Consider the following 27,042-nt stretch of genomic DNA (forward strand, 5'->3'; position numbering starts at 1 on the left):
CGTCCTTGTGAGGTGGCTTCCTCCCACTTGCAGGGGACAGGGGTGGGGGGGGGGTTGGTTCCCTCTCACTCAATGTGGAGATCTGCAGGGACCGTTTCATTTTCTGGGTTTGATGCTCTGACACCTGGGCCCTTGCTGACCCTGGAGGCTGATTCCTAGACAACAAGCCCTTGCCTAGAGCTGGCCTGAGTGTGGGGCTCCCAACCACCTCTTACTGGGCTCTCACGGAGTCTTATGCTCAGGATCAACAGTCCCCTGTCCTAGTCACCACAGGACAGGACACCGGCCAGCTCAGCACAGTACCCTCACCAAGCTGACTGAAGCCATTCACACTTCAGCCTAGTAGAACCTGCTGAAGGCTCTTCCTGGAGCCTTGGCATAGAGGAGCCCCAGGGACAAACGACAGCCCAACCTTGCTCTGCGTCCTGGGGCACTAGTGCTCCCCCATGTGGCGTGGTTCGGTATGGCATACCACTCCTGGCCTCACCAGCCCTGAGCCACAGTAAAACCCACATTGTAATCATGCCTCCCAGGTTTCAGATCAGACCTCGAGGTCACCTACCAGAGGAAGCAGGAGAGGATGGTGGTGGTGGTGGGGGGGAACACACAAACACACACGGTTCCAGCACACACACCTGCAGCTGGAACTGAGCCAGGGTGGGTGGCGTCTTGGGGATGGTGTCGTCCATCCGGGTGTCCAGCTCCTCAAGGGTGGGTGCGTGCCCAAAGATGAGGAAGTTCTTCATAAACTCTTGAAGGTCATCCACCCAGAGGTAGGAGTACCTCTCGAAGGAGTCCTGGTACTCCTCAGCCACCTTCATGGCCCCGATGACCAGGCTGGATACTTCCTCCCGCATCTCTATGAGGTCTGTAGTGTCCTCCAGGTCTGTCTGTAGGCAGGGGAGTGGGGACAATGGATGGGGAGTTTGCTCCCAGCCCAGAAGAGTAGGCTCTCTATGGGTGAAAAGTGCTGCTAAGTAGCCCGGATGGAGAGCCTGTCCGCGTACAGTGCCCTCTTGGTTTGGTCTGTCCAACCCCAAGGTGACTTGGGTGCCAGCTCATCCATTCTGTATTTGTACAGACCTTGGCTGTGTGACATGTGCTGGGATGGGCAATAGGGACACAGACAGCGCTCACATGGACTACTTAAGGTGGGAGTGGACATCTGTCCCATAATAACAAACCCGGAAAATTACTCCCTTGTTAAATCGCAGTAAATGTTATCTATGATATATGAAAACTGATTGGATCTGCACCTGGCTGTCTATGAAGTCATTAAAATTCCTCATTACATTCTGTGCAGATCTGCGGTTCAAACTCCCTCCCAGATGTAGCCCTGCTTCTGGCTAGTCACGCTAGGCAAAGCGGTGTTCTGTTTTTGTACATTTCTTCATGTCTAGTGATTTCTGTTAAATTTCACTTTTATTTTCATCTTGATGCCTTTCATCCTTCACTAGTTCTCATCATGCAAGTATAAATCAAAAACAGACATGTGCAGCCGGGCGTTGGTGGCGCACGCCTTTAATCCCAGCACTTGGGAGGCAGAGTCAGGCGGATCTCTGTGAGTTCGAGGCCAGCCTGGGCTACCAAGTGAGCTCCAGGAAAGGCGCAAAGCTACACAGAGAAACCCTGTCTCGAAAAACCAAAAAAAAAAAACCAAAAAAAAAAAAAACCAAAAAAAAAAAAACAGACATGTGCACACATACCCCCTACCCCCCACCCCCTCCCCCACCCCCCACCCCCCGCCCCGCACACACAAGACACCCCCTTCCAGCTGCTTGTTATCAGAGAACCCACACCACTGGACAGTGCCAATGAGGCAGAAACCTAGAGGAGGAAACGCCTCCATGTTGTGTAGCTATGCTCAAGAATCAAACATTCCTTCTCCAAGGACTCAGGAAGCAGAGGGACCTCACAAGGGCCAGGAAACTCCTGACACTTAGAGGATTCAAAGCTGATCCCCAGGTCATTTGAGCAGTAGCTGCAGGTAAGGGGACACTCTGAGAGGGCTGCCTGCAATGCCTGCAAGCTGCTTCAGAGGTGCAACCATTGTGACTTGTCTCCTGCACTTGGGTGGGCGTTTTGGTGGTACAGCTGCCTTTGAGCAACCCACAATTCGCTCAGGAACCCCAGTAAAGTCACTGGTTCACTGAGCTAGACTTGAGTGGGGCAGGCTCTCGGGGTTACTGTCGGTACTCTATCTGAGATGAACTGACATCTGTTTCTGTCTCCCCAGGAAAAGTCACCTGACACCCCCTTCACATCACCTGTCTTCATATCCCCTTGCCCTCATCCTGGCCGCCACCAGTAAACACTCAAAAGTTCAGTGGGCGCCCGCAGAAGACTGGCTTCTGTCAGCCTAAATGAGACAACAGTGGAAACAGTGCCCCAGCCTCAGGGATGCTCCGACCAGGACTGCTGCCCAGGCCTGGCTCATTGTCTACTCAACAGGGACAGGCTATCCAATGGCTCCAGTCTGGGATCGACACCGAAACTCTCCATTTGGCTTTACCATACCCAGGATCTGAGCAGACTCAACAATCAACACGCTCAGATCCGATGGGTGTGGGAGGTGGCAGACGGCATCTGCCCGAGTTCATCTCCATGGTCAGCTTGGCTGGGTTTAGAATCATCTCTGGGTATGGCTGTGGAAACTCCCAGAGTGGCTGAACTTTGGTGTGAAGAACCACTCTGAAGGCAGGAGGCACCATTCCCAGACTGAAGCATCAGGGAGGAAGCCAGCTGAGTCCCAGCATCCATCGCTCTCTTTCCGACTGTGCACTGAGCAGACAGCAACCACAAACTCTTTATCACATTCTGACCTGTTGTCATCAGGCTTTGCCAGGCTAGGCCATCACCAGCTGGTACCCAACCAGGAAAAGGCAAAAAGGTGGCAGTGGACCGAGACTGACCTTGTAGTTAATTCTGCCCTTGGCCAGACGAGGGATGAGCCTGGCCACATTGTAGAGGTCATTGATCAGGCCCTCGATCAGCGCCAGGAAGCCGTCCTCTTCGCCCATCTCCAGAGATGGGTTGTAAGTCAGTCCTTCCTCATCCAACTCCATGCGGATCTCAAACAGGGGAGCGACACTCTCCTGAAATTAGTCATTGGGGGTTCAGTGCCTCAAGCTGCTGCTAAATGAGGCCCAGGTGCCCATTCAAGGCTCTAGCTAATGAGTGGCTAGCTCTTGCTGGTTCAGACCACTTCAGCCAGGTGCACAGCCATGGGCTCAAGGCCAGCAAGGAGAGGCTAGGGAAGAGTGTGAGGAGGCAGATTGCTGAGCTCAGCGCGGCCAGTCACCAGCTGCCTGGCCCTGGGAGAGCCACTTCACATAAAGCCAGTATCATCATTTCACAGGATGGAGACAGTGGCCACCATCACTCCCAGCTACCATGAGGACAGAGAATATATAGCTAGGTAAGTTCTCATATTCCCACGTGCCTGCGGCCAGTCTATGTCTGGATGCCTCTGGTGAGGCTGCAAAGCCATAGGGTATGAGCCCCATCTGCCAGGGCTCTTCCCATTATACCAGGGACTCTTGGGTTATATGTGCCATGGCCTACAAGTGGCTAGGGCTGTCCTTTCAGGGGCCACCTCAGACTCAGGTCCCATCAGACCCATGACAGATAGACTTTGGGCCCCCCAAGTTCTCTGTGCCAAGGAGAGCTATTTACTAGTGTTGAGAGGCCCTACAGGGTATTGATGGTCAGTCGTCATGAAGGATGACCAGGTTTTCTGAACCCTAATGCAGCCGAGGCTGGCTCCTGCCATGGGGCCATGGCCACTGGGAACTCTCTGGCAGTGCTGGGGGGAGGGGGACCTTTGTGGTTTTGGTGGTGACTCCCCTTGCTCTGCTGCTGTGAGTGACACCTTGTCAGCTTTATCACTGACGTTCAGCAACAGTGTGGGGTTGCTTTGTGAACCTTATGGTCGGGAGCAATGCCTGCTTGCATCAACAGAATTTTAGGTCTGCAATTTGTTATGGCTGTGGTTGACACGACTCTTCCAATAAGCCCATGAGATGGGCAGAATTCTGGTCACGAGGGTGGAGTCTAACTGCAGTGGGCTTGGAGCTGCAGATCTGTACCTTTGGGCCTTTCCTTCTTCCTCCATGAAATTATACAACATTAAGACCTGCTCCAGGGCTGGAGAGATGGCTCAGTGGTTAAGAGTACTGGCTGCTATTCCAGAGGTCCTGAGTTCAATTCCCAGCAACCACATGGTGGCTCACAACCATCTACACAATGAGATCTGGCATGCAGGCAGAACACTGTATACATAATAAATAAATAAATCTTTAAAAAAAGACCTGCTCCAGAAGGGCCCCTCACTGATCTTAGACTGTGAGCTGTGTACATGCCTATTGTCTATAACTCACCCAACCTCTGGTATTCTGCTATAGCAGCAGAGAACATACCGAGACAATTACTGATCAGCAATGGAGACGTGTGCCAGGTTTGCAAATGACCCATCTGCCCTCCGTGGCTTCTGGGAGGCCCTCTCAATGCCACCACCCTGTCCTGGGCTGGGTGGGTCTTTGCCTTCCCCCACTGGCAGCGTCAGGACCCTTTGGGAACTGTTGTATTACAGTATAGAATTGAAATGTGCCCAGGAGCTTAAGTGCCTGGTCCCTGGTGTGGCAGTGATGGGACCATGAGAACTCTGACCTCATCAATGGACTAATCTGTTGATGGATTTGTAGCTTCCTGGCTGCCGTGGTATGAGCAGCTTTGCTCCATCAATGGGCTCCCCGCCATGGGGCTCCGCTCACCACAGCCCAGAAGCAAGAATCTTTGAGATGGTGATCTATAAGCTAGCTCTTTCTTCTTTGAAGTTACTTTTTGAGTTCTCAGGTGTGCTGTCACACTGTAACAAGGCATGGGAGGAAGGTGTCACCCCCTTAGAGAACACAGCTCAGTGAGACTCACTGGCACACCTTGGTTACACAGAGGTGAAGCTTAGCCACTGACGTTCCTGGGAAGAGTCCCTCGGCCGTAATCCTGAGACGGGAACGGGGGAACTGGCATCACCCGGCAGCAAGGTGGGAGCATTTCCTCAGATCTGTTCAGGTACCCTGAGGTGCATTTGGGTTATGGCAGATCTAAGGTGATTGTCATCCTGAGGGCCTGCAACTGGGGGTGCTCTCTGGCATGCAGGACCTTTAGTTTTAAAACCATGGCAAGCTGGCTGCCACAAACAGACTTTGAATCTGTTAATCCACAAAACTGCCTGCTCTTTCCTCAGGCAAATCAGCACAGATTCCAACACAGATCTCTCTCTCTCTCTCTCTCTCTCTCTCTCTCTCTCTCTCTCTCTCTCTCTCTCTCACACACACACACACACACACACACACACACACACACCCCAATAACTTACATCCATAGTCATGTTGTCCATTAAGTAATTTAGAGATTTGCGCACGAAGCGGTCAAACTCATCTAAGACCATGCTGTCAATATAGTTGACGTACTCTTTCCAGGACTGGCTGGTTGTGTCTGCTCTGAACAGTTCTGCATTTTCCTGCGTGGAAGCACACCATTGGCTGTGATTTTACTGATGCACACTTGGCTCTCTGTTCTGCCTAGCCCATGGCAGGATGCAGAGACACTCAAGGCAGATGTTTTAAGCCCCTTGAATGTGTTGGGCTCTTTGCCATAGAAGGCTTCATGCAGGGGGCTTCCCCCCATTCCTGTAAGGTAAACCTAATCTTTTAGTTTTCAGCTCAGATGTCACCTCCTCCTAAAGGCTGTCCTTGAGCACCCATTGGTCTTGGGTCAGGATTCCCATCCCTGACCTCACCCACATTCTCTTAAGCAACCTGCTGTTTATGCCACTACAGCACAAGTGACAGCTCTTGTCCTTGGATGATCATCTTTGTGACAAAGAGCTTTAATGATCCTTTCTGCAGTTTCACCTTTGACACTTGACAGTATCTGGGTCAGGGTGGTAAAGGGCTCAGTGCACAGGGGATGGACGGACGGACAGATGGATGGGTCGGTGGATGGGTGGGTGGATGATGGGAGGACAGCTGGGTGGGAGGTGAGTGAATAGAAGAGTGGACGAGTGAGTGGGTGGATAGGTGGGTAGATGGATGTGTAGATGGACGTGTAGACAGATGGTTGGATGGATGGATACATGAGTGGTTGGGTTGAGGATGAATGAAGGGGTAGATGAAGAGAAGGCTGGGTGGATGAAGAAGTATGTAATAGATGGAAGAGGGACAAATGGGTGGCTCTATAAGACACCGAGTGCTACAGGTGAACACAAAGATGAATGTAACTCAGCCCGCATTCTCAGGCAAAGGAGAGAGGAGATAAGAGTCTCTGGTAACTTTAGTGTGGGGTTGAAAGGAAGATTCAAGTAGCTGTCACCGCAGTGGATGGACGAGGTTACAAAGCCCGGCACCTGGGCAGCGTTGTCTCGCTGAAGCTGGAACAGGTGAGGTTTGCTCTCACTGGCTCTCGGGCCTCCATCCGCTCAGACTTGCTCCTTCTGCTGGGGGTCTATCAAAGACACCCACTTTCCAGGTGGCAAAACAGGCATGTAACCCATCTGCCCACTGACACATGCTGGCTGTGATGTGCACGCACACGTGGGCGAGCTCCTCAGACCTCATGTGTCCACTGTGCACACTCATGGGTGCGAACCCACGCAGGATGCACACGAACACACAGCAGCCTGTCCCTCTTGGCCTAGGGTGAAGATATCACCAGTCCGTATGGACTGTAGTGCAGGGGTTGGTGGTGCTCTGGTCACCTTGAAACAGAGGACAGAACATAACAGGAATCAGGCTTGGGTCAGGCCATCTTGGATGAAAGCTAGTAGATTTTGTGGCCATTAGTACACTCGTCATCTGTCATCTGAATAAAATGTTCAGCGAGGCCTCCTCTCTCTCCCCTCCATAAAGAGCAAGCAGCTTCCAAAACACCCCTCCTCCGTAACCCCCCCCCCCCCCCGCTCCCCCGGGGTCTCCTTACCACAACCATGGCTTGGATTCTCACACCAGCATCCTTAACAGCAGCGTAGCGCTTGTTGAGATTGGCTACCCTCCCGTCCAGGTCCAGAAGGGCCTCCTTCTTGTTGTCCTTCCGCTCAAACAGGGGGTTGGCTGACCACTCCTGGTGGCAAACCACAAGACCGGCCGGCCCTTTTAGAGATGGCACACTTGGTCTGGCCCTCCCCCGTGTTCTTCGGGACATAGGCCTCCTTGTCTCTTGCCAGCCTTTCCCTGGACATCCTGAGCCCCCGTGCCTAACTTCCTGAGCTAAGGTCTCGAGGGGCGTGCCACTCACGTGAAAACTGAATTCAAAACATAAAAAGGTGGTGAGCGGTGACTTTGCTCTTCCGTCTGTTTTTAAGTTTTATTTTTTATTTATCTGTAGATGTGTGTGCCTGCTTGTCTATATGTACACCACATGTATGTAGTCCCCACAGAACAGAAGAGGGTATTGGATCTCTCGGAACCAGAATTAGGGATGGCTGTGAGCCACCTGATGTGGGCGCTGGGAACAGAACCCAGGTCCTCTGCAGGAGTAGCCAGGACTCTTAGCTGCTGAGTTATCTCTCCAGCCTTCCATTTTTGGTTTCTACTGTTGCTGGTGCTGCTGTCTGTTTTTCTGAGGAAGGGTCTTCCTGCACACACCTGGGTGGGCTTCAAGCTCAAGATCCCACTTCAGCTTCCTGAGCACTTCAGGATGAGTATGCTTAGCTCAGAGCCGCCTGTCCCCTGGGCCCTGCATGTGCATCTGCATGTGGGTGCGTGGGTGCTTGAAACATATACAATTATACAACTGAGAATTTATGGGAGGAAAGGTTTTTTAGAAGACTTTCTGGTGTGGGGAGGATAAGATGCTTGATGTTCAAGCACAAGGCCCTCAACTCAGATCCCGTGTAAAAGCTGGGTGCTGCGGTGCGTGTCTGTAAGCCCACTGAGGGGCCAGAGCTGGGGCTGCGGGCAGCTGCATCCTGGAACTCACTGGCTAGCCAGACTAGTCAACTGGTGAGCTCCAGGTTCAGGAGAGCCCGTCTCAAAAGATAAGATGGAAAGCTATTGAGGAAGACACCTGATATCAACCCCCATTCTCCACATGTGTACACACACAGACACACACTTGCATATGTATGTACACACACTTGCACACACTAAACACACGCACACTCACTCACAACTTCACTTTGAACACAGCCACAAGTGTTTTTAAGGCACAGCCAGGCCCCCACACAGGCTACTGAGAACAACAGTGTGGAGCTGAGTGAGTTCTGCAGAATGACTCGGTTCTTTCTGCTTTGGGAGCACACGGACCTCACTGTCCAGAGCATTGGGTGGAGTTCCCTGGCCACCCATCACATAGCAGCACCTCCCAGAGGCCTCCACGTGACCCCAGTGCCTCGCCCTTGGCAGCTCGCTCACCTGCATGGCCTGTCTGATTCCTTCTATGTTTTGCTTGGCTTTCTGCATCCGATTCTGCAGATTATACAGTACCTCCCGCATCTCCTGGATGTACTGAAACACGCCTGCAACACAAAGCACAAGCAATCTGACCCCGGGAAGGACCCGGAAACATGCACACTCTTCTTGGATGGGCTCGGTGCTCCGTGGGGTGGGTCAGCTCCTACAGTGTCCTCCTCTAGAACGTGAAGCCCGAGTTGCCGTCACGGCTTCCCTGGAGTGAAATGGAGGAACTCACTCACAATCTGCCACTGTGGTGGTAGGTCGTCTTCACTTTCACCCCAGGCTCCTGGGATGGAAGCCCCTTCACAACTATGAATGAACGGGGAGGGGACTGGGCACCTGCACAAAGGTGCCAGGGCCTGGGGCCGTAGGAGGAGGGCTGTGCTGTACGGCAGGAGGATGAGGGAAGAGATGTAGCCACTTTCTGCAGGAAAGGGGGCCTGCATGCTATAGACGTGCTGACATTTGGTCCCACCTTCCAGTTGAGACAGTGGCGCATGGTGGGGCTGCAAAGGCTGCTGAAGGCACAGCGAAGGTCTCAGGAGGAAGGAAGTAGCAGAAGGTGGCTCATCAAGACCTCAGGGAACACCCAGGGTTGGGGGAGGGGGAGTTAGGGTCATGGCTTTGTTTGCTGGTGGGACAGAGGGGAGGAGGAAAGCCTGCCACTCCACATCCGTCCTCTCCTCCAGCATCTGCCTTGAGCAACGGAGACCATATGTCTCCTCTTCTGACTTACATGAGGAAGGCCAGGCCTCCAGGGACCCCATCCGGAAAGGGCTGGACCCTCGGCAGCTCCCCAGGGGTTTTTGCCCAGTTCTGTGAGTGACATGGGCAGGCTTTGTGGCCTGGGCAAGAAGATGGATGACCATAGTTCAAGCGACTCTCTGGAGCCTGGAGGCAGAAGTGTCTACCCCAGAGCATCAGAGGACATAGACTCTCAGAACAAAGGTGACCTAGGTACCTTCGCCATTCCAGAACAACGTCGTCTCAGCGCTCAGCAGCTTGACATCAATGGCTTCCAACTCTGACTTGATCAGTGGAAATTCCACATCCATCACTGTTGTCTTTATCTGCAGAAGAAAGGCCGTGGAGTTAAGAGTTTGGTCCCAAATCTCAAGTCTAAATACCTGGGATTTAACAGCATTAAGGAGTACTTATAAATGCCACCAAACCAGCCACAATCAGTATTGTCTTGGAACTGTTTCTAAATTGCGTGCCGGGGCTGGAGAGATGGCTCAGTGGTTAAAAGTGTGCATTACTCTTCTAGAGGGACCCGAGTTCAATTCCCAGCACCCACGTCAGGTGGCTCACAAATGGAACTCCTGCTGCAGAGGGTTTGAGGCCTCCAAGAATACCCACATGAGTATGGTGCACACACACACACAACTGAAAATAAAATCCTAAAAAAAAACAAAACTGCATTGTATTTCAGGTGGCTCTGACTTCTCAAATCATTCCTAACCCAAAGGTTAAGCATGTGCTTCATTCCTCATCATGTATGTCATGCGGTAGAAAGACTGACGGCAGGGCAAGCAGATGTGCAATGGTCGCTCTGGCTGCAAAATCTCTTCAGGGTCAGGTATCTAAGTCTCAAGTCCAGTGATGTCACGGGGGAGCTGGGGTCTGGGAGAAGTGGTGAATCTGTTTGCCACGGCGTAAAGCCCACTGCTTCTGCCCCACTCTGCCTCGTGCACCCCAAAAAGTAGTTGATCCCTGAAAAAGTGAATTCACAAAACCAGACAATCAAAAGTAACCGAGGGAGAGGGAGCCATCCATCAGGGTCTCGCCGTGACACACAGGACAGTGACTCCTCCCAGTGGCCGAGCCTTTCCTTGGAGGATGAGTCCTGAGATCATGTCATAGGGCATCTCATCAGTGTGGCTGTTACCAAAGCCTGTGGGTGGATTTCAGGGGAGCCCTGTACACTAACTGCTGGCTTCTGATGGCTGTCCACAGTGATGCTGTGGGGCCCCAGCAGTCTTCTGTCTGGAAGACAAGGTTGCTGTAGAACAACAATCTTTTGCCCTGGGTACAGTTCACAGACCTATTTATGCTTACCACCTCTCTTAGTGAGGGTTTCTATTGCCATGATGAAACACCATGACCGAAAATTCAGTTGGGGAAAAGGGTTTATTTGGCTTACACTTCCACATCAATGTTCATTATGGAAGGAAGTCAGGACAGGAACTCAAGCAGGGCAGGAACCTAGAGGCAGGAGCCCCTGCAGAGGCCATGGAGGGGGCTGCTTACTGGCTTGCCTTCCATGGCTTGCTCAGCTTGTCTTCTTATAGAACCCAGGACCACCAGCCCAGGGATGGCATCACCCACAGTGGGCTGGGCCCTCCCCCATCAATCACTAATTAAGAAATTGCCCTACAGGCTTGCCTGCAGCCTGATCTTATGGAGGCATTTTCTCCACTGAGGTTTCCTCCTTTTGAATGACTTCGGCTTGTTTCAAGTGGACATGAAACTGTCCAGCACATCAACCCATGGCTTCTATTGCCCCTCATCACCCTGTCTGTGCTGTTCCAGTTAAGTCAGGATCGTGTGCTTGGAGACAGCTGATGTGAAGAAAAACATGTGGGGTTGAGGAAGTCCGTGCAAGACAGATTCTGGCATTTTAAAGGTGTAGTATAAACAGGGAAGTCGAAAATATAATGGGAACTTTCATCTTGTGTGTGTGTGCATGCGCGCGCGCGTGCGCGCGTGCGCACGCGTGTGAACATGCACGTGCTCATGCACACGTGCATCTTAGTCAGAGGACAGCCTGCAGGCATCAGTTCTCTCCTACCTACTATGTGGATCCTGGGGATCAAACTCAGGTGACCAGGCTCAGGAGCCGTCGCTTTTTCCACTGAGTCATTTTATCAGCCCTTTATTATTATTTTTTGAGCCAGTGCCTCACTTTGCAGCCCAAGTTAGCATCAAACCCACAGCAATCCCCCTGCCTCCACCTCCTGTGTGCTAGTCCTAGAGTGGGTGGCACTTTTTGTTTTTCTTTGAGATACGGTGTCACTCTGTGGCCTAAGCAGGGCCTGAACTTACAGCAGTCCTGCCGAGTCCACTTTCTACATGCTTGGCTCACCGATGTGTGTCCCTGCACCTGACCAATCAGCCACGGTCAGTCCTCTGCTGGGTCGAGTGTGTGTGTGAGGTGTGGTATTTCTAATCCAGCTTTCCCTTTCGGCTTTGGCCTTTTTTTAATCACCAAAGGGAAGTCACAAGCAGAGGTGCCCCAGGCTCCTGCAGCCTCCCCGGAATCTGCTCACACTCTAAGCCTTCACTTCAGTGGCATCTAAGGCGGCATCTATGCCTGGCGCTGTCAGTGCTTGGGGTACTTGGGCCATTGTGTAGGGCACCTGTCAGCGCGTCTCCTCACAGCAGAGGCAGCACTGGACAGTCCTGCCATGCTTCCCCCTGCAGTCTGGCACATCTGTGTTCTCACTGCTGTCTGTGCACATCTGTGTACTCACTGCTGTCTCTGCACATCTGGGTATTCAGTGCTGTCTCTGCACATCTGGGTACTCAGTGCTGTCTGCGCACATCTGTGTTCTCACTGCTGTCTCTGCACATCTGTGTACACAGTGCTGTCTCTGCACATCTGTGTACACAGTGCTGTCTCTGCACATCTGTGTACTCACTGCTGTCTCTGCACATCTGTGTACTCACTGCTGTCTCTGCACATCTGTGTTCTCACTGCTGTCTCTGCACATCTGTGTACACAGTGCTGTCTCTGCACATCTGTGTACTCAGTGCTGTCTCTGCACATCTGTGTACTCAGTGCTGTCTCTGCACATCTGTGTACTCACTGCTGTCTCTGCACATCTGTGTACTCACTGCTGTCTCTGCACATCTGTGTACTCACTGCTGTCTCTGCACATCTGTGTACTCAGTGCTGTCTGCGCACATCTGTGTTCTCAGTGCTGTCTCTGCACATCTGTGTACTCACTGCTGTCTCTGCACATCTGTGTACTCACTGCTGTCTCTGCACATCTGTGTACTCAGTGCTGTCTCTGCACATCTGTGTACTCAGTGCTGTCTGTGCACATCTGTGTACTCACTGCTGTCTCTGCACATCTGTGTACTCACTGCTGTCTCTGCACATCTGTGTACTCAGTGCTGTCTCTGCACATCTGTGTACTCACTGCTGTCTGTGCACATCTGTGTACTCACTGCTGTCTCTGCACATCTGGGTACTCAGTGATGTCTGTGCACATCTGTGTACTCACTGCTGTCTCTGCACATCTGCGTACTCAGTGCTGTCTGTGCACATCTGTGTACTCACTGCTGTCTCTGCACATCTGTGTACTCAGTGCTGTCTCTGCACATCTGTGTTCTCATTGATGTCTCTGCACATCTGTGTACTCAGTGCTGTCTGTGCACATCTGTGTACTCAGTGCTGTCTCTGCACATCTGTGTTCTCACTGCTGTCTCTGCACATCTGTGTACTCAGTGCTGTCTGTGCACATCTGTGTACTCAGTGCTGTCTCTGCACATCTGTGTTCTCACTGCTGTCTGTGCACATCTGTGTACTCAGTGCTGTCTGTGCACATCTGTGTACTCAGTGCTGTCTCTGCACATCTGTGTTCTCACTGCTGTCTCTGCACATCTGTGTACTCACTGCTGTCTCTGCACATCTGTGTACTCAGTGCTGTCTCTGGAAGCTTCCCTGGTTCTCAGGTTTTAGGCTGTCGGAATTACGTGGTCCCTTCCTGAGGCACGGGCTAGCAGGTAGTGCATTGTGACATTCCTTTATCCATAACTGTACAAGCCAATTCCTTGTAATAATCTCCATATAGACCACCGTCTCTCCTTGGCTCCACTTCCCTGGAGAGTCTTGACCAACACCCGAGCCATTATCCCAGGACAGTGGTGGCCTTTAGAAGCTGGAGAGGCCCAGCAAACAGATCCTAACCTACAGCACTCCCACAGCCTCAGCTGGCACCTTGCCCTCTATAGTGGAAAGGTTATATACTTCTGACCTGGAGAACTGCAAGATGATAGGTCTGTGTTGTCCTGGGCTGCTTGGAGTGTGACACTAAGTCAGAGCAGCAGCAGAGAGCCTGCTGGTGCCTGGCCCAGCCCTGGAGTGTGGTGCTCAGTCACAGGAGCAATGGAGAGCCTGCCAGTGCCCGGCCCAGCCCTGGAGTGTGGTGCTCGGCCACAGGAGCAATGGAGAGCCTGCCAGTGCCCGATCTGGATCACAGTCCATGGCTGGGGGACCGCGGTACCTGGCCTTGCTTAACACCTGAGAAATGCAACTTAGAGGTTTAGCTCATGGCTTCCAAAGTTTCATTCTGAGGTTGGTGTGATTGTTTTGGGGCCTGTGGTGAGGCAGATGTTTTGGGGATGGAAATGTGAAGCAGAGGCCACCACTTGGCGATCAGAAAGCCAACACGAAGGAAGGAGCTGAGGCCCCAGTTCTGTGTCCTGTGTCCCCAGTGTCCCGGCTCCCTTTCACAAGGCCCACCTCCTGGTGGTGCCATACCACCCAGCAGCACCACAGACGGGACTGAGCCTCCAATACACGGCCAGACGCTCACATTGCCTTTGTCTAGGGGTAGAATTCAGGAGTAGGGGCAGGCACATGAGCTGCCTGCTGTGCCCCATGTCCACCATTCACTGACAGTTTCTGTCTCTGCTGCCAGAGTGGACTATCCTCAAGGCTCACCAGTGCCTGGGACATTGTAAGTGAAGCCTGTGTGAGGTCCCCGATCAGAGGGACAAGGAGAGTCAAGGGATCAAGGGATTCTTTTTTTTTTTTTTTTTTTTTTTTTTGGTTTTTCGAGACAGGGTTTCTCTGTGTAGCTTTGTGCCTTTTCCTGGAATTCACTTGGTAGCCCAGGCTGGCCTCGAACTCACAGAGATCCGCCTGCCTCTGCCTCCTGAGTGCTGGGATTAAAGGCGTGCGCCACCACCGCCCAGCCTAAGTCAAGGGATTCTTGAACCACAAAGCTGAGGTGATGGCTTCTCTCTAGGGACCTCATGCAGCTTCCCCATCACCAACTGGGAGACTTGTCAGCTGGGTTTCAGGAGGTGCCCCTCCCTGACTTCACCAAGTGGTGGATTTCCCAGCCCCTCAGCCTCTTCCTGACTTTAACGGAAGGAGTGGAAGTGATGTGGGATGATGTTAGTATTATCCAAAAGCTTGGGAATTTCCAAAACCTTTACAAAGAATTAGCAAGGTTAGCCAGAGCCCAGTAAAGACGGGGCTTACGCCGACCACGCTTTGAGTCATCGCCATCTCCGTAGCCTCCGGCAAGTGACTAAGGAAGAGCGACTTGAGGCCCATTTGAATGTGCGAATGCCCAGATGTGTCACATACATAAGACAACAGCTGCTTACCTCATTGTACCAGCCGACAATGAGCTCCAGGTTGCCCACAAACTTCCGGAAGGTTTCGTTCTCTGAGAAGAGCTTCTCCGCACTCCCTGGAATCTCTTTTTGTTGCTGGAAGTTCAGATATTTGACCTCTCTCAGGACTGCCACCAACTAAAGGGCCAGGGAAGAACAGGGAACCTGTCAGAAGGTGACCTCACCCATGGGCCGGCTGCTGCTGGCTTTTCACAGCCAGGGAACTCCACGGTGGGTGGGAAGTGGCGCTGGCTGGCAGGCTCTGGATGTCCTCGCCCTACTGAATGGAACTGAGCCAGGACAAGCTTGGCATCATCATCGTGGGTGGATAATGTCATCATTTTCTTATCCTTCCCCCTGCCCCAGAGTTAGGAGGTTTCCCTTGGGGCTTCCCCTGGGTCCTCTCTCTCTTCCTCTTTCTCCCTTTCCTCACACCTGCTCTGACCACGAGACTGACATGGCAGCCAATACTGTTGTCCCCAAGCTAATCTCATCAAGACCTCAGTGAGCTCCTGCAAGCCTTGGCTCAGGTCTAACTGCACCTGCCCCCTTCCCCCAGCCCCATAGTGTCGCCCTCTCCATGTCCCTCCTAGTTCGTTTCCCCGGGGCCCTTGAGGTGGTCTTCTTCACCTCTTTGCTTGCACTAACGGTTACCGTCTCTTTGCTCCCTCCCTCCCCACTTCCTTGAATAGGGAAGTGCCAGGAGGGCAGGATGGAGGCCATGGCCTGGCTTCCCAGGGTGTACCAAGCACAAACACGGCAGTGCCCAGACAGTGTGTTCTGAAGGGAAGAACGGATTTTAAGAAAAGGAAAAGCTTTTCAAAGCCCTCATCTGGTTCTCTCCATGCCTTCCTGGTGTCACTGTCCATGTCCAGACAGGACAGGTCACGCAAGGCAGGGCCCGCAAGGACCCGGCCTCACTTCGCTTCCATCCCACATGCACACCCGAACCATCTGGGTCCAGCCTTGAATGCACCATCCTGGCTAGCTGGCCCATCTCTCTGCGTCATGCAGACTTAATTTTCAAATTCATGTTTTCTCTTGGGATCTTGAGAAAGGCAGACAAGCTTTCCAAAGGGCGGCATAGGGCCCCAATCACAGCTACTCAGAAATCCGAGGCAGGGGGATTCATGACAGAATGAATCAAAGCCAGACGGAGCAACTCAGTGAGACCCTGTCTCAAAGTAAAGTAAAAGCGGTGCGGGGTGTAGCTCAGTGAACACGTGCCTAGGAGGTGTGAGGTCCTGTGTTTGTTAAATCAAACGAATACAAATAAAGAAGACTATCTTAAACTATACCCCCCCTCTCAATTAAGGATCATGGATGCCTAGACTCTACCACTGAGCTATACTCCAGCCTTGAAGACATTTCAAGCATTGCTACCATTTCATCCAGATCTTGACTACTTAAAAACACTCAACAAAGCTGTGGGTGCCTGTGGCACACAAGCAACCACCTCCATGAATGCTCACTGTGGGTGGTGGAGCCAGCCTGTGGCATGGTGAGCCCAGGCTTTCCCCTCCCTCTCCCAGCTGTATCTTCCCCAGCCCCCACTTCCCCACCCTGCCAGGGCACCCACCGCCTTGCTGAAGTTGACTTGGATGAGGCCGGAGAAGGGGTCACGCTGGATGAGTGGCTGCCCCAAATTGAAGTGGCAGTCCTGGTCCACACCTTCCACCCATTGCTTGTAGATCTTCTCCCGGCAGCTTCTCAGTAACTCCATCATCTCATCATATTTCTCATAGACTAGCTTGGCCTCCACACTGGACATGACCCTGGGTCAGAGTTGGACAGAGCAGTGAGGTGCCAGGCTTCACCCTGACATCACATTCCGGGGCTTTTTAACACCCCCATCAGCTGCTGCCAGACCTCAGGGTGCTGAAGCAGGCTGCCAGCTACCTTCCTTCCAGGATGATAGAGTGAATGTACTATCAGATGATGGCTGAGCCACACATCAAAGAACAGATATCTATGTTCTTAGTCTTCTAGTAGCCCCATGAGCCGAAGCAAACACCCTAGGAGGCCGGACAGTAGCCCACATTGCAGTAGCCCCAACTGGTCACAGCTCTGTTAGGAGTTCACGGCTTCCTTTCCAACTTGGGACTGACTAGAGCAGGGTGCCACAGAGTGCCACAGAGTGCCACAGACTGCCACAGAGTGCCTGCTTCCCCGGCAGCAGCCTCCGTCTGTGCCCGCCTGCAGCACCCCGAGTTTGCTGCAGAGCACCCCCCTCCACAGTTTGCCTCAGACCCCCCCAAATTCAAGAAAAGGGGTCTAGTGATGCCTTCGCTCTAGCAAGCATGGTGAAGAGCCTGTTTAGTCCCAGCCGGGTGGAAGATACAAGGATCAAGGTGGGCTGGCTCCCGCCCTGCAGCCAGGATGCATAGGTACCGGGCCCTTCCCAGCGTGGCCTGGGACTCACGGGTGATCAATGTGCTTCAGGTGCTTCATGGACACCTCAAGTCTCTCCTGAAGCTCCAGGCTCCACTTGAGCTGCCCAGCCACAGGAGGCATATTTTTGTGGATGGGTGGTATCTGGCCTTCTTCGGAGGCCGCCATCTGGGCATCGTACATGAGCTTGGCATTGTCCAGCTCAGTGTTGAACAGCTCCAGCAAGACCGAGTACCTGGGCACCACCTCAACAAGGATCAGGGGCCGCTCCAGGAGGCCCCCGCACATGTACAGGAGCTGTGGAGACACAGGGGGAGGTGTGCTGTTGCCAGAGTCCGGCCTTCCAGCACCGGCCCTGGTATTGGCCCCAACTTGGGGTTATTGGGGTCATTGACAAAACAGGCATGGCCGAACTTCAGGACTGAGGAGACACAGGCTTTGTTGAAACAGAAACTCCACCGGAGTCCTCTGTGTGGTAGCCATTGAATGGAGCCTGTATGATCCCATTCTGCCTTATGTGGTGGCACCAACATGGAAACCAACAGAGACAGCTAAGTCCGGAGCTCAGGAGAATTGACTCCAGGCCGAGGAGTCACATACACACAAAGAAGTGAGGGGACTGGGAAGTGGTGGTGCACGCCTTCAATCCCAGCACTGGGGAGGCAGAAGCAAGAGGATCTCTGTGAGTTCAAGGCCAGCCTAGTCTACAAAGCAAGTTCCAGGACAGCCAGGACTCTGCCACACAGAGAAATCCTGTCTCAAAAAAAAAAAAAAAAAAAAAAAAACCAAAAAAAGAAAAAAAGAGAAGGTAAGAAAGAAAAGAAAGAAGAAATTAGGGGCTGTTCACAGAGAGGGCACAGCATAGGGCCCCCTAATGTCTGAACTCACCAGGTGTCTGAAGTTTCTAGGAAGCACCTAGAGATCCATGGACTCCCCTAACATTTCCCTAGCAGGCGCTCAGAGGCCCACGTGGGTCTTAGACTGACTTCAGGTTTTGGTCTGGAAAATATGACCATCACTAAAAATGACCTTTTAAGACCACAACATGACCCGAGGAAGGGAAGGGACTCTTGAGTCCCCTGACAGTAGACTGGAGTGATGTGGGTCTGTAGAGGAAGCAGGAGCTGACGTTGCAGCAGACTCTCCTCGGAGGTGACCCAGAGGTGTCTCTCCTGTAAGAGGCTGACCTGTGACAGCTGGGAAATGGCTCTAAGACCCTCCTCACAGCTCTCTTCCCGTCCTCTGCCCTCCTTTCCTCTTCCCGTCCTCTTCCCTCCTCACAGCTCTCTTCCCGTCCTCTTCCCGCCTTTCCGCACAGACTTTTTGGTCTCTGGTTTTAGGGACAAAAAGTCCTTTTACTTTCTTCTAGGAGGAGGTCACATGGACAATGCTCTAGAACTCCCCAGGCCATGTATGACATGCTGATGACAGGGAGACCTAGCATCTGGAGCCTCAGATCAGGGACAGCTGGAGGTGACTCCCAAAGGTCCCCCCCACCCCCTGCCCCTGACCATTTTTCTAACTTAGCATCACTGTAGAGTGAGAATTTGGAAAATGACTGAATACAGAAGCAAACCCAAGTTCTCACGAGGGAGGAAGCCCTGGCATAGGACAATTTTATCATTCTGGGATGAGTATGGCTCCACCTATCAATGGGCCACCTGCCTGTCACAGAAAAAGAACCTGTGACATGTGGTCATTGACTCATGAGGGTGTGTGGCTCAGCTCATGCCCGGCTGAGAGACTTCATCCAACGTGTTCCTCTTCTTTGAGACCTCAGAGACTGGGATGTGTATGGTGTCTCTTCACATCTTGGTCAAGGGACCAGATACCCAACTTCTCTGGTGCAGGAGGCCGTGGGAGTATACAGTAAGTGACAACTAGTATTTAACAGGTTGACCCACCAGACCCACCTGATAGGGAGCCCCACCTGGCAAAGCCGTGGAGCTACTGGAAATGACCGGTTGCTCCTGTCTCTAATTTCTTTCATGTGCCACTTCATTTCTTCCCTAATATCAGCTGTGGGTATTTCCCACTGCTGGTGTGTTTATCTCATAAAAATATTCTATCTTTGGGTACACATATATAGCTGTGGATGGTCAGGGAGATGATTTCTGTTTAAGCTGTATAATTCTGATGAATAAAAATAATACTAGAATATTTTTCATAACTGATACAGGAAAGCAACAGTATTCTCAGCCACAAAGACAGCTAATTTTAGACTTCAGAACATATTCAAAATAAACTGGTTGCCCCTGGAGACGAATACACGAGGGTGAATTCCCAGGTGTTTATCACTGATTCAAGGTCAGGCTTGAAGCAACTTTGGTGACATACCTCTCTGCAGTAATTGACTTTTTTGCACGTAGTCCCAGCCTGAGTTTATGTTACAGGCTCAAGGCTCAGCCAAGTGCTTGCTTTCCATCTGGGAACCCTCACCACCTTAGAGCTATGTGCACGGCCAAGCGCCACTCACTGGCCAGTCAGCACGGCCTCCCTAGCCCGAGAAAAACTGTGTGACTTACCATGTGTCAGGAGAATGGGTTGGGCCCTGAAAATGTAACATATAACTGTCCAGCGTTGGTTATGAGAGGGGCGACAGCGTAGAGAGAGGCGGCTGTGTAGAGCTCTGTAAGAGCTGTGCAGAGTGTGTGTGTGTGTGTGTGTGTGTGTGTGTGTGTGTGTGTGTGTGCTGGGTGTGTGCAGAGGGAGCTGAGGAGAGAGGATGAGCAGCTAGACAGGAGAGATTTTCAGGAAGAGATTCTGAGAGGTAAGTCTGTGTAAAGAGCTGGGCAGAGGTGAGTGTGTGTGTGTGTGTGTGTGTGTGTGTGTGTGTGTGTAACAACTGCCCCCCACCCCACCCCCAGCGACAACAGATGAGGTTCCCTTTTTGATTTAACAAGTGTCACTGCATAAATTTTTTAACCACATTTGTGGAGACACGGCATTAATTTGCATTCATTGCTACTTCTCCTGAAGGCCCAAGCCAAGCAATCCTAGACTTCAGTCACCTCTGCATTCGCGGAAAACTTGAGCAGCGTGGGGCAGGGTGCACCTGGCTCTGCCAGGGAGAGGTCTTGGTGCACCAGTTCGAGAAACTTCCTGTCTCCAGCTGAGGCCCAGAACCCCAGCCCTGACAATAGAGGGGTGGCCATTGCCCTGGGATGCCCAGCCACTCTGACTACCTTTGGGGCCTGCGGGGGTTGAGGGGGGAGGTGTTCCCTACTGACCCGCACTGAAATACAGGCTCCCTGGCCCAGCTCGGTATTCCCATGTATCTCATGTGCCTCTGTGGTGCTTTCCTGGGGGTTGGCCCTGCAGTGACGGACAATGTCACTTACCTTCGCAGACGACTCGATGGAGCTGCAGTCGTCAAAGGCTTGGCAGAAGATGGTAGCCAGCCTCCTGTCCAAGTCTTGGATTTTGGTTTCAAAGTCATTGTAATCATCGTCAAAACTCTAAAAGGAAATGAAGCGTGGCAATAGACAGGGAGAGCCGGGAGCGGCGTAAACCACCAATAGGCTGCGAGCCTCAAGGATGAGTTGAGTCAAGATGGGGCTGGCTGCACAGCTCAGTGGTGGAGCGCAGCCCTGGGTTGGACCACCAACACTGCCATCTCTCCATCCCTGACCCCAGGTCCCGTCCCTGCGTCTGCTCCTTGGCATAGGGACCGCAGCTTCTGTACTTCCGGTGACAACTTATTAAAAGTCCTGGAGTGCCTGGGACTGCCCGTCACTCACTCCACCCCGTCACTCCACTCCTTGGTCCAGTGACAGTCCCTGCCCACGGACTTACCGAGTCTCCGGGGTCCAAAGGGTCGTATTTGCACTCAGCAAAGACCTTCACCAGCTCAAAGACCTCATCGTAGATCTGGGTCACCAGGTTCCCCAGGATGTTCCCTCGCACGCCCCCCAGCTCAATCTTCTCCAGCTTCAGAAATTCGATGGCCGTCTTGTAAAGATTCTAGCACAAGGGGGGAAGAGCAAGAACCCCTCTGTGCGGCCCATTCGTCTCCAGGGTCAAAGCCAAGGGTCCTAGGACCTTATCTGAACCAGCAAGGAGAGCCCTCGAGGGGCACCCCCAGGGACACCACTGCAGGGTGCACACGAGGCATGCAAGGGGCATGCTGGGGTGCACACAAGGGGCATGCAAGGGGCGTGCTGGGGTGCATACAAGGCATGCAAGCGGCGTGTGTGGGGTGTGCTCTTCAGTGCCTATGTGCTTCGCAGCTGTTTCTAGAACAAGGAGCAAAAGTGTATGTGTGTGGGGAGGCTCCCCCAGGAATCACCTCTACATTAAGAGCATGTGGAACCAGTGGGGATGAAGCCTGGGATCTGGTACAGGCCCCACATTGGCCAAAGAACCTTTCTACATGCTCCAGCGTCCACTTCCTCAGCTCTGGAAGGTGTAGGAAGTTAACCGGGTCTCTCAGGCTCTGGCTGAGCCTCAGGTTCTCTGTGCCCTGGAAAGTGTCCCACACTGAGAAGGACCGGATGCCTGGTGGACACTGGTACCCAGGTGCTCTTCCATGAGGATTCCCACTGCCCAGCTCTCCCCAGCCATGGTAACTCCTTCCAGAAGACACTTCAGGGTCATGCTCCTCACATTCACGCCCTCAGCTGATGCGTCTCTGTGTGATATTGTCTCCACAACAAGGTCCCCAGTGTTTCTCGAGGACAATGAGCAGCATACGCTACTTCTCTCCCCGCTCCTCCTTCCCCCACCCCCTTCTAGAGTCGGTCTCATGCAGCTCAAGCTGGCCTCAAACTCACTGTATTAGTTGATGACCATCAACTCCTGATCCCTCTGCTTCTGCTTCCCAAATGCTGGGATTATAGGTGTGATCTGCCGCACTTAGTGGTGCTGGAGATGAAATTTGGGGCCCTAGCAGGGCAGTGGAGGTGCATGCCATTAATCCCAGCACTTGGGAGGCAGAGGCAGGCGGATCTCTGTGAGTTTGAGGGTAACTGGTCTACAGAGTGAGTTCCAGGACAGGTTCCAAAACTACAGAGAAACGCTGTCTCGATAAACCAAAAAGAAAAAAAGAAAAGGAATAAAAAAAAAAAAAAGAAAGAAAGAAACTCGGGGCCCTGTGCGTGCTAAGCAAACATTGTCAGCTGAGCCCCCCCCCCCGCCCCCCGCCCCCCGCCAGCCTGTCCTCTTTTTCGTGGATTGAGGACCATGCACAGGAAGTTGAAAGCCAAGCACCTCATGTAAAAGGTTTGAAGACAAAAAGCAAGGTGGGGTGGGGGGTGGGGTAGGAGTTAGGGGAGGGTGGGGGGGTGGGGGGGGGTGGAGGCTCAGCTGCTGGAAAGGCTTGCTGTGCTCACAGGAGGACTTGAGTTCAAACCCCTAGCACCTGCATAAAAATCTGGGCATGCGGTGGGGGTGGGGGCTAGAGAGGTGGCTCAGGGGTCAACAACACTTGATGCCCTTTACAAAGGACCTGGGTTTGGTTCCCAGGACCCACACAGCAGCTCACAGCTGTCCTTAACACTGGTTCCAGGGGATCTAATGACCTCTTCTGCTTCTGTGGGCACCAGGCATGTGCGCGCGCGCACACACACACACACACACACACACACACACACACACACACACACACACACAGGCAAACACTCATACACATGGAAACATCTGTGTGAAGTCTCATGTGTTTGAAAAAACAGCACTATGAGGGTAGAGACAGGAGGATTGCTAAGGCTCGCTGGCCGTCCACCTTGTTCCAAGTTCAGAGAGATCTTGCCTCAAGCGAGTAAGGCAGAGCAGGGTAGATGTCTTCTGGTCTCTGCCCAGGCATAGGAGCACATGCACCTGTTCACGCATGTGCTCACCACACACAGAGTGTGTTAATTATACCGAGGCCCCTTGTCCTACCCGGCTGGAGCCTTCTCGTCCCTCCTCCCCAGAGGAGACCATCTTGATGCATTTTTGAATTCTCCCTTGCCGTGTGTCACTCCTGTTCACACGTGCAGGGGTCCGAAGTCTCCCTTTGTGCTGATTTTGTGCATTAACTCTGCCTTTGGTGTTAGGGGCGGCTGACTCCATTTTCTTTTCAGTTAAACAATGTTAGACTTTGATCATGGTCTTAGCTAGAGGTCAACTGTTTTGACTGGTTCTTCCTCAATAATCTTATGAATTACACATTGCAAATCGTTTCCATTGTTTTGAAAACTGACTGACCATGAGCTGTTTCGTGATATGTTAACTATCTGACCATAAACGTGTAACACGTACCTTTCCTATGATCACAAAAATAACTACAAAATTCTACTTTCAATCACATGCTTGCTTGGTTAAAGAGACTCCTCTGCCTTTGATCTGGGCCGTTTTCATTCTCCTGCTATGGCAGACGGAAAACATGGCCTGACCATTAATAAACTTTTGCCTCGCAGTATCTATCTCAATGTTAGCTCCTGGTTTTCGACACCCCAGCACTTGGCTGCTGGCTTGCTGACAATGGCCACTGTATCTGCTGGTGAACCAGACTGGTACTGAGGGAGAAACGGCAGCTGCCGGGCTTAGGCGTGGGTGCCTCCCTCGAGGACAGTTTCCACAAAGATACAGGAGCTTCCATTCGCTTAGAATGTTCTACCTGGGGATGATCCTGGAGCTGTTTGGTTTTTGTTTTCCAGGGCTAAGGTCCAGAGTTAGGAAGCCCCACGCATGCCGGCAGGTGCTCCACTGCTGAGCCCAGCCCTGGAAGTCTGTTCTGAGGGACTTAGGGGCAGAGATGAGTGGAAATCCAACTTTACCTCGATGGTCTGCACACGGTGGAAGAAGGAGTTCATGCGCGAGAAGGCCAGGGTGGAAGGGAATTCCCACGGTATAGGTGGCTTGTCCTTTTAGAAGGGAGAGGATGGGAGAGGTGAGGGGGAGAAGAGGCCATAGTTACTTCAGCTAGTCCCGCCCACCTGCCGGGTGGGGGTGGCACCGACATGGCCCAGTTTGCTGAGACCCAGGCTCTGAAGGTCTGCAGGTACCTTGAAGAAAAGCTTCATGTTCGCACAACAGAAGTCGTAGGCACTGAAGAGCTCCTTGAGGACGCCCACGGACAGGGAGATGCCACCCAGGACCTCCTCTATCTCACCCTGCAGGCCCTTCAGCACCTCTTCTGGGCTCAGGTAGGTTCTAGTCTAGACAGGAAAAGACAGGCATCCTAACTCATCCTTGATGAGTCCTCAGGAGGGGTCCTGGCACAGTGGGTCCTGGAAGAGGACCAGTCCCCCTGGGGCTCATCTTGTGTCAAGACTACAGTAAAAAGGGATTTTTGCCCACCAAAGATCACCAGACATGGAAAAGACATGGTGTCCTCCTGGTCCTACGGACAGGCTGCAAGCATGATTTTAATATGCTCTGGTGGCCTGGGTTTCGGTCCTTCAGCTGGCGCTAGTGACTGCTCAGATGGAACTCGTGAGAAGGACGGGAAAGGCAGGTGTGTGTTGAGGGTTATGGGAGGTGGCTCTGTGCAGGATTCTGACAAGTGGTGGGGTGCTGGGACTCCCGGGCGAGGGTCCTCCTTCCTTCCTTGCTCCTGATAGGGTGCTGGCTAGTAAGGTACCCTGGGGAAATGCTCGAGAGCCACCTCAGGCTTGGCTCCAGCCTGGGGCCTGAGGATGCCCAGACCTAAGAAGGATGGCGTGTGGGGGAAGACCAGGCCGGGGACAGTTGTCACCATTTCAATGATTTGGTTGCCGAACTCCCGAAGGATGACGATGACCCTGGAGGGCGTGTTGTAGTGCTCTGAGGTGGCCCAGATGAAGCCGACTGTGCTCAGCACCTTGACGATGAAGCTGGGGAGCTGGGAGAGACAGCCCAGATCGCTGGAGGGGCTAGCCTTTGCTCCTGCGTCCCTGCCTGCCTCTTCTCACAGAAGAGGATCCCAAGGGGGAATCTGCCAGACAGCCGCCCCGCTGAGGGCTCTACGATGCCCTGTGCCTGCCTCTCCCGCCCACCCAGTGGGCTCTCCCCTGTCCACATACCACTGTGAAGTCAGCCTGCTCCATTTCCTCCAACAGGATGCGCAGGGGCTTCAGATAGAGGACAATGTCATTGGCTTCCTTCAACCCTGAGCATAAGGGACAAGGAGGTCAGTGCTGAAGGGAGCCAGTGGAAAAGGCACCTCTCCGGGGGTTTTAGCCTCTTCCCCCAGGGTCAAAGACAGACAGTCCACACAGCCCTCCCTTACAGGCCCAGCGGCTTCCTGGACGGTGTCTGGCTCACCTTGGGTGACGTTCATGTAGACGTTTTGTAGAGCTGGCCAGTAGCAGCTTTTGGCTTTTTCCAGGATCTCAACTATTTTGTTTACCTTGGGTCTGTTTAGCTGAGGACAAAAGAGCCACAGCCTCTCAGCCCAACCCTCAGGGGAAGTTGACTTGAGGCTGCCAGGGCTGAGGAATGTACCCGGAATGTGTCTTGGGGTCACTAGGAGGGCCACACCGAGCTGCCTGCTGCCCCCAAGTGAGACCTCACCTGCTCATGGATGCACTGCAGGTTCATGAGCCGGGTGTCCCAGAACTCAAATTCCACACGGGGCAGTGGGTGCAGGCCATCCAGCAGGGCCTGAGCCGAGTCCTTGCTCAGCACATCCCGGATTTGATGGGACCAATCGATGATAATGGTCTCGATGGAATGTAGGAGTGAGTTGTCCAGGGAGGAGGGGATCCTGTCAAGTGCCAAGTCAGGACGATGCTCTTGTGGCCACACACACACACACACACACACACACACACACACACACACACACACACACACGGACGGCCTCGAACCCTGTGCCGTCAGGGAGGAGACCCACCTGTCCCCCCACCAGCAGCCTGCAAACAACAAACTCCAAGCTGCAGTCACTGCCACAGCCACCACCATCACCACAGCCACCACCATCACCACAGCCACCATGGCCACCATCACCACGAGCAGCATGTCTGGCCTCATGTCCCTAGCATGATCCAACCATCTGAGGGCTGAAGATTTCCCCCACCCCCAGGGAACAATGCCCAGAGCAAAGAGGAATGGGATCTTTCACCGAAGCCCAAGGGGCCGGAGACCCCAGAATAAACCCCACACAACATGGCCTATATTGGGGGGGGGGTTAATAGACAGTCCCTGAAGGACCAATCAGGATGAAGCCTAGGCTGTCATTCAACAGGTGTGTGTGTGGACAAGTTCCCACAGGTAACTTTTTCTTTTTTAATGGTTTCACACACAAGGGCAGTTTAAATGGCCAGGATGCCTTAAGAGTCCCTTGACCCCTGGATGCCACAGCCTCTGTACCTTGACTCACACCTTCCTGTCAAGCAGCTCCCCCCGCCCCCACTGCCTTCAGCATGGCATCTCAAAGCCAGTGTGAGCCATACGGTGACTACAGTGCAAATGGAGAGGAGACGGGATGCAGGTGGGTCCCCTCCGGGGTCTAGACACTCCTGGATGACTGGAGCTGGGGTTCCCAGGGGCTCTAGTACCTACTCCCCTGTCTTGTGCCCGCGACTGAAGACTTGGTGCCCTCCCCCACTTGAGCATCTCATGAATGTCAAGGCATAGAACCAATCTGCACTTACGTCTGAAGTTTGAGGTCATGGCTCAGATTCCCCCCACCCCCACCCCCCACCCCCGGCCTACCTCTCCATGGAGTCCAGCGTGCCGTCCAGGCTACCCAGGTGCTCTGGGATAGGCAGCAGAGTTTTCCCCCTGATCTTGCCTCCCATCACAAACATCTCATTCTTCAGCCTGTGGACTTGTTTGACAATATCTTCGGAGACCACCCGGGGCCAGCCATCCATGTTCTCACTCTGGTTTAGCAGAGAATAGAGGACCTGAAAGGAGACATGACGAGGACTGCCTGGCTCTG

At 52.9% G+C, this 27,042-nt stretch overlaps 1 protein-coding gene across 2 annotated transcripts in view; it reads right to left on the minus strand.

The window, feature by feature from the left end:
- Positions 1-27,042, minus strand: part of Dnah17 (dynein axonemal heavy chain 17) — a 121,904-nt gene that overhangs the window by 91,269 nt on the left and 3,593 nt on the right. For both annotated transcript variants that reach the window (XM_006990266.4, XM_076543834.1), the window contains exons 3-20: positions 26,814-27,007; positions 25,671-25,863; positions 25,422-25,521; positions 25,181-25,266; positions 24,874-24,999; positions 24,182-24,334; positions 23,954-24,040; positions 20,994-21,161; positions 20,540-20,656; positions 17,230-17,495; positions 16,387-16,582; positions 14,799-14,945; positions 9,415-9,523; positions 8,412-8,515; positions 6,979-7,119; positions 5,378-5,521; positions 2,913-3,095; positions 636-890 (exon numbers count right to left, since the gene is read on the minus strand). In XM_006990266.4, coding sequence (XP_006990328.1) covers positions 636-890; positions 2,913-3,095; positions 5,378-5,521; positions 6,979-7,119; positions 8,412-8,515; positions 9,415-9,523; positions 14,799-14,945; positions 16,387-16,582; positions 17,230-17,495; positions 20,540-20,656; positions 20,994-21,161; positions 23,954-24,040; positions 24,182-24,334; positions 24,874-24,999; positions 25,181-25,266; positions 25,422-25,521; positions 25,671-25,863; positions 26,814-27,007 — 2,769 coding nt within the window. The remainder of the gene's footprint in view (positions 1-635; positions 891-2,912; positions 3,096-5,377; positions 5,522-6,978; positions 7,120-8,411; positions 8,516-9,414; positions 9,524-14,798; positions 14,946-16,386; positions 16,583-17,229; positions 17,496-20,539; positions 20,657-20,993; positions 21,162-23,953; positions 24,041-24,181; positions 24,335-24,873; positions 25,000-25,180; positions 25,267-25,421; positions 25,522-25,670; positions 25,864-26,813; positions 27,008-27,042) is intronic.

The sequence above is a fragment of the Peromyscus maniculatus genome, chromosome 8 (genome assembly GCF_049852395.1).
Source record: "Peromyscus maniculatus bairdii isolate BWxNUB_F1_BW_parent chromosome 8, HU_Pman_BW_mat_3.1, whole genome shotgun sequence".
Classification (NCBI taxonomy): domain Eukaryota; kingdom Metazoa; phylum Chordata; class Mammalia; order Rodentia; family Cricetidae; genus Peromyscus; species Peromyscus maniculatus.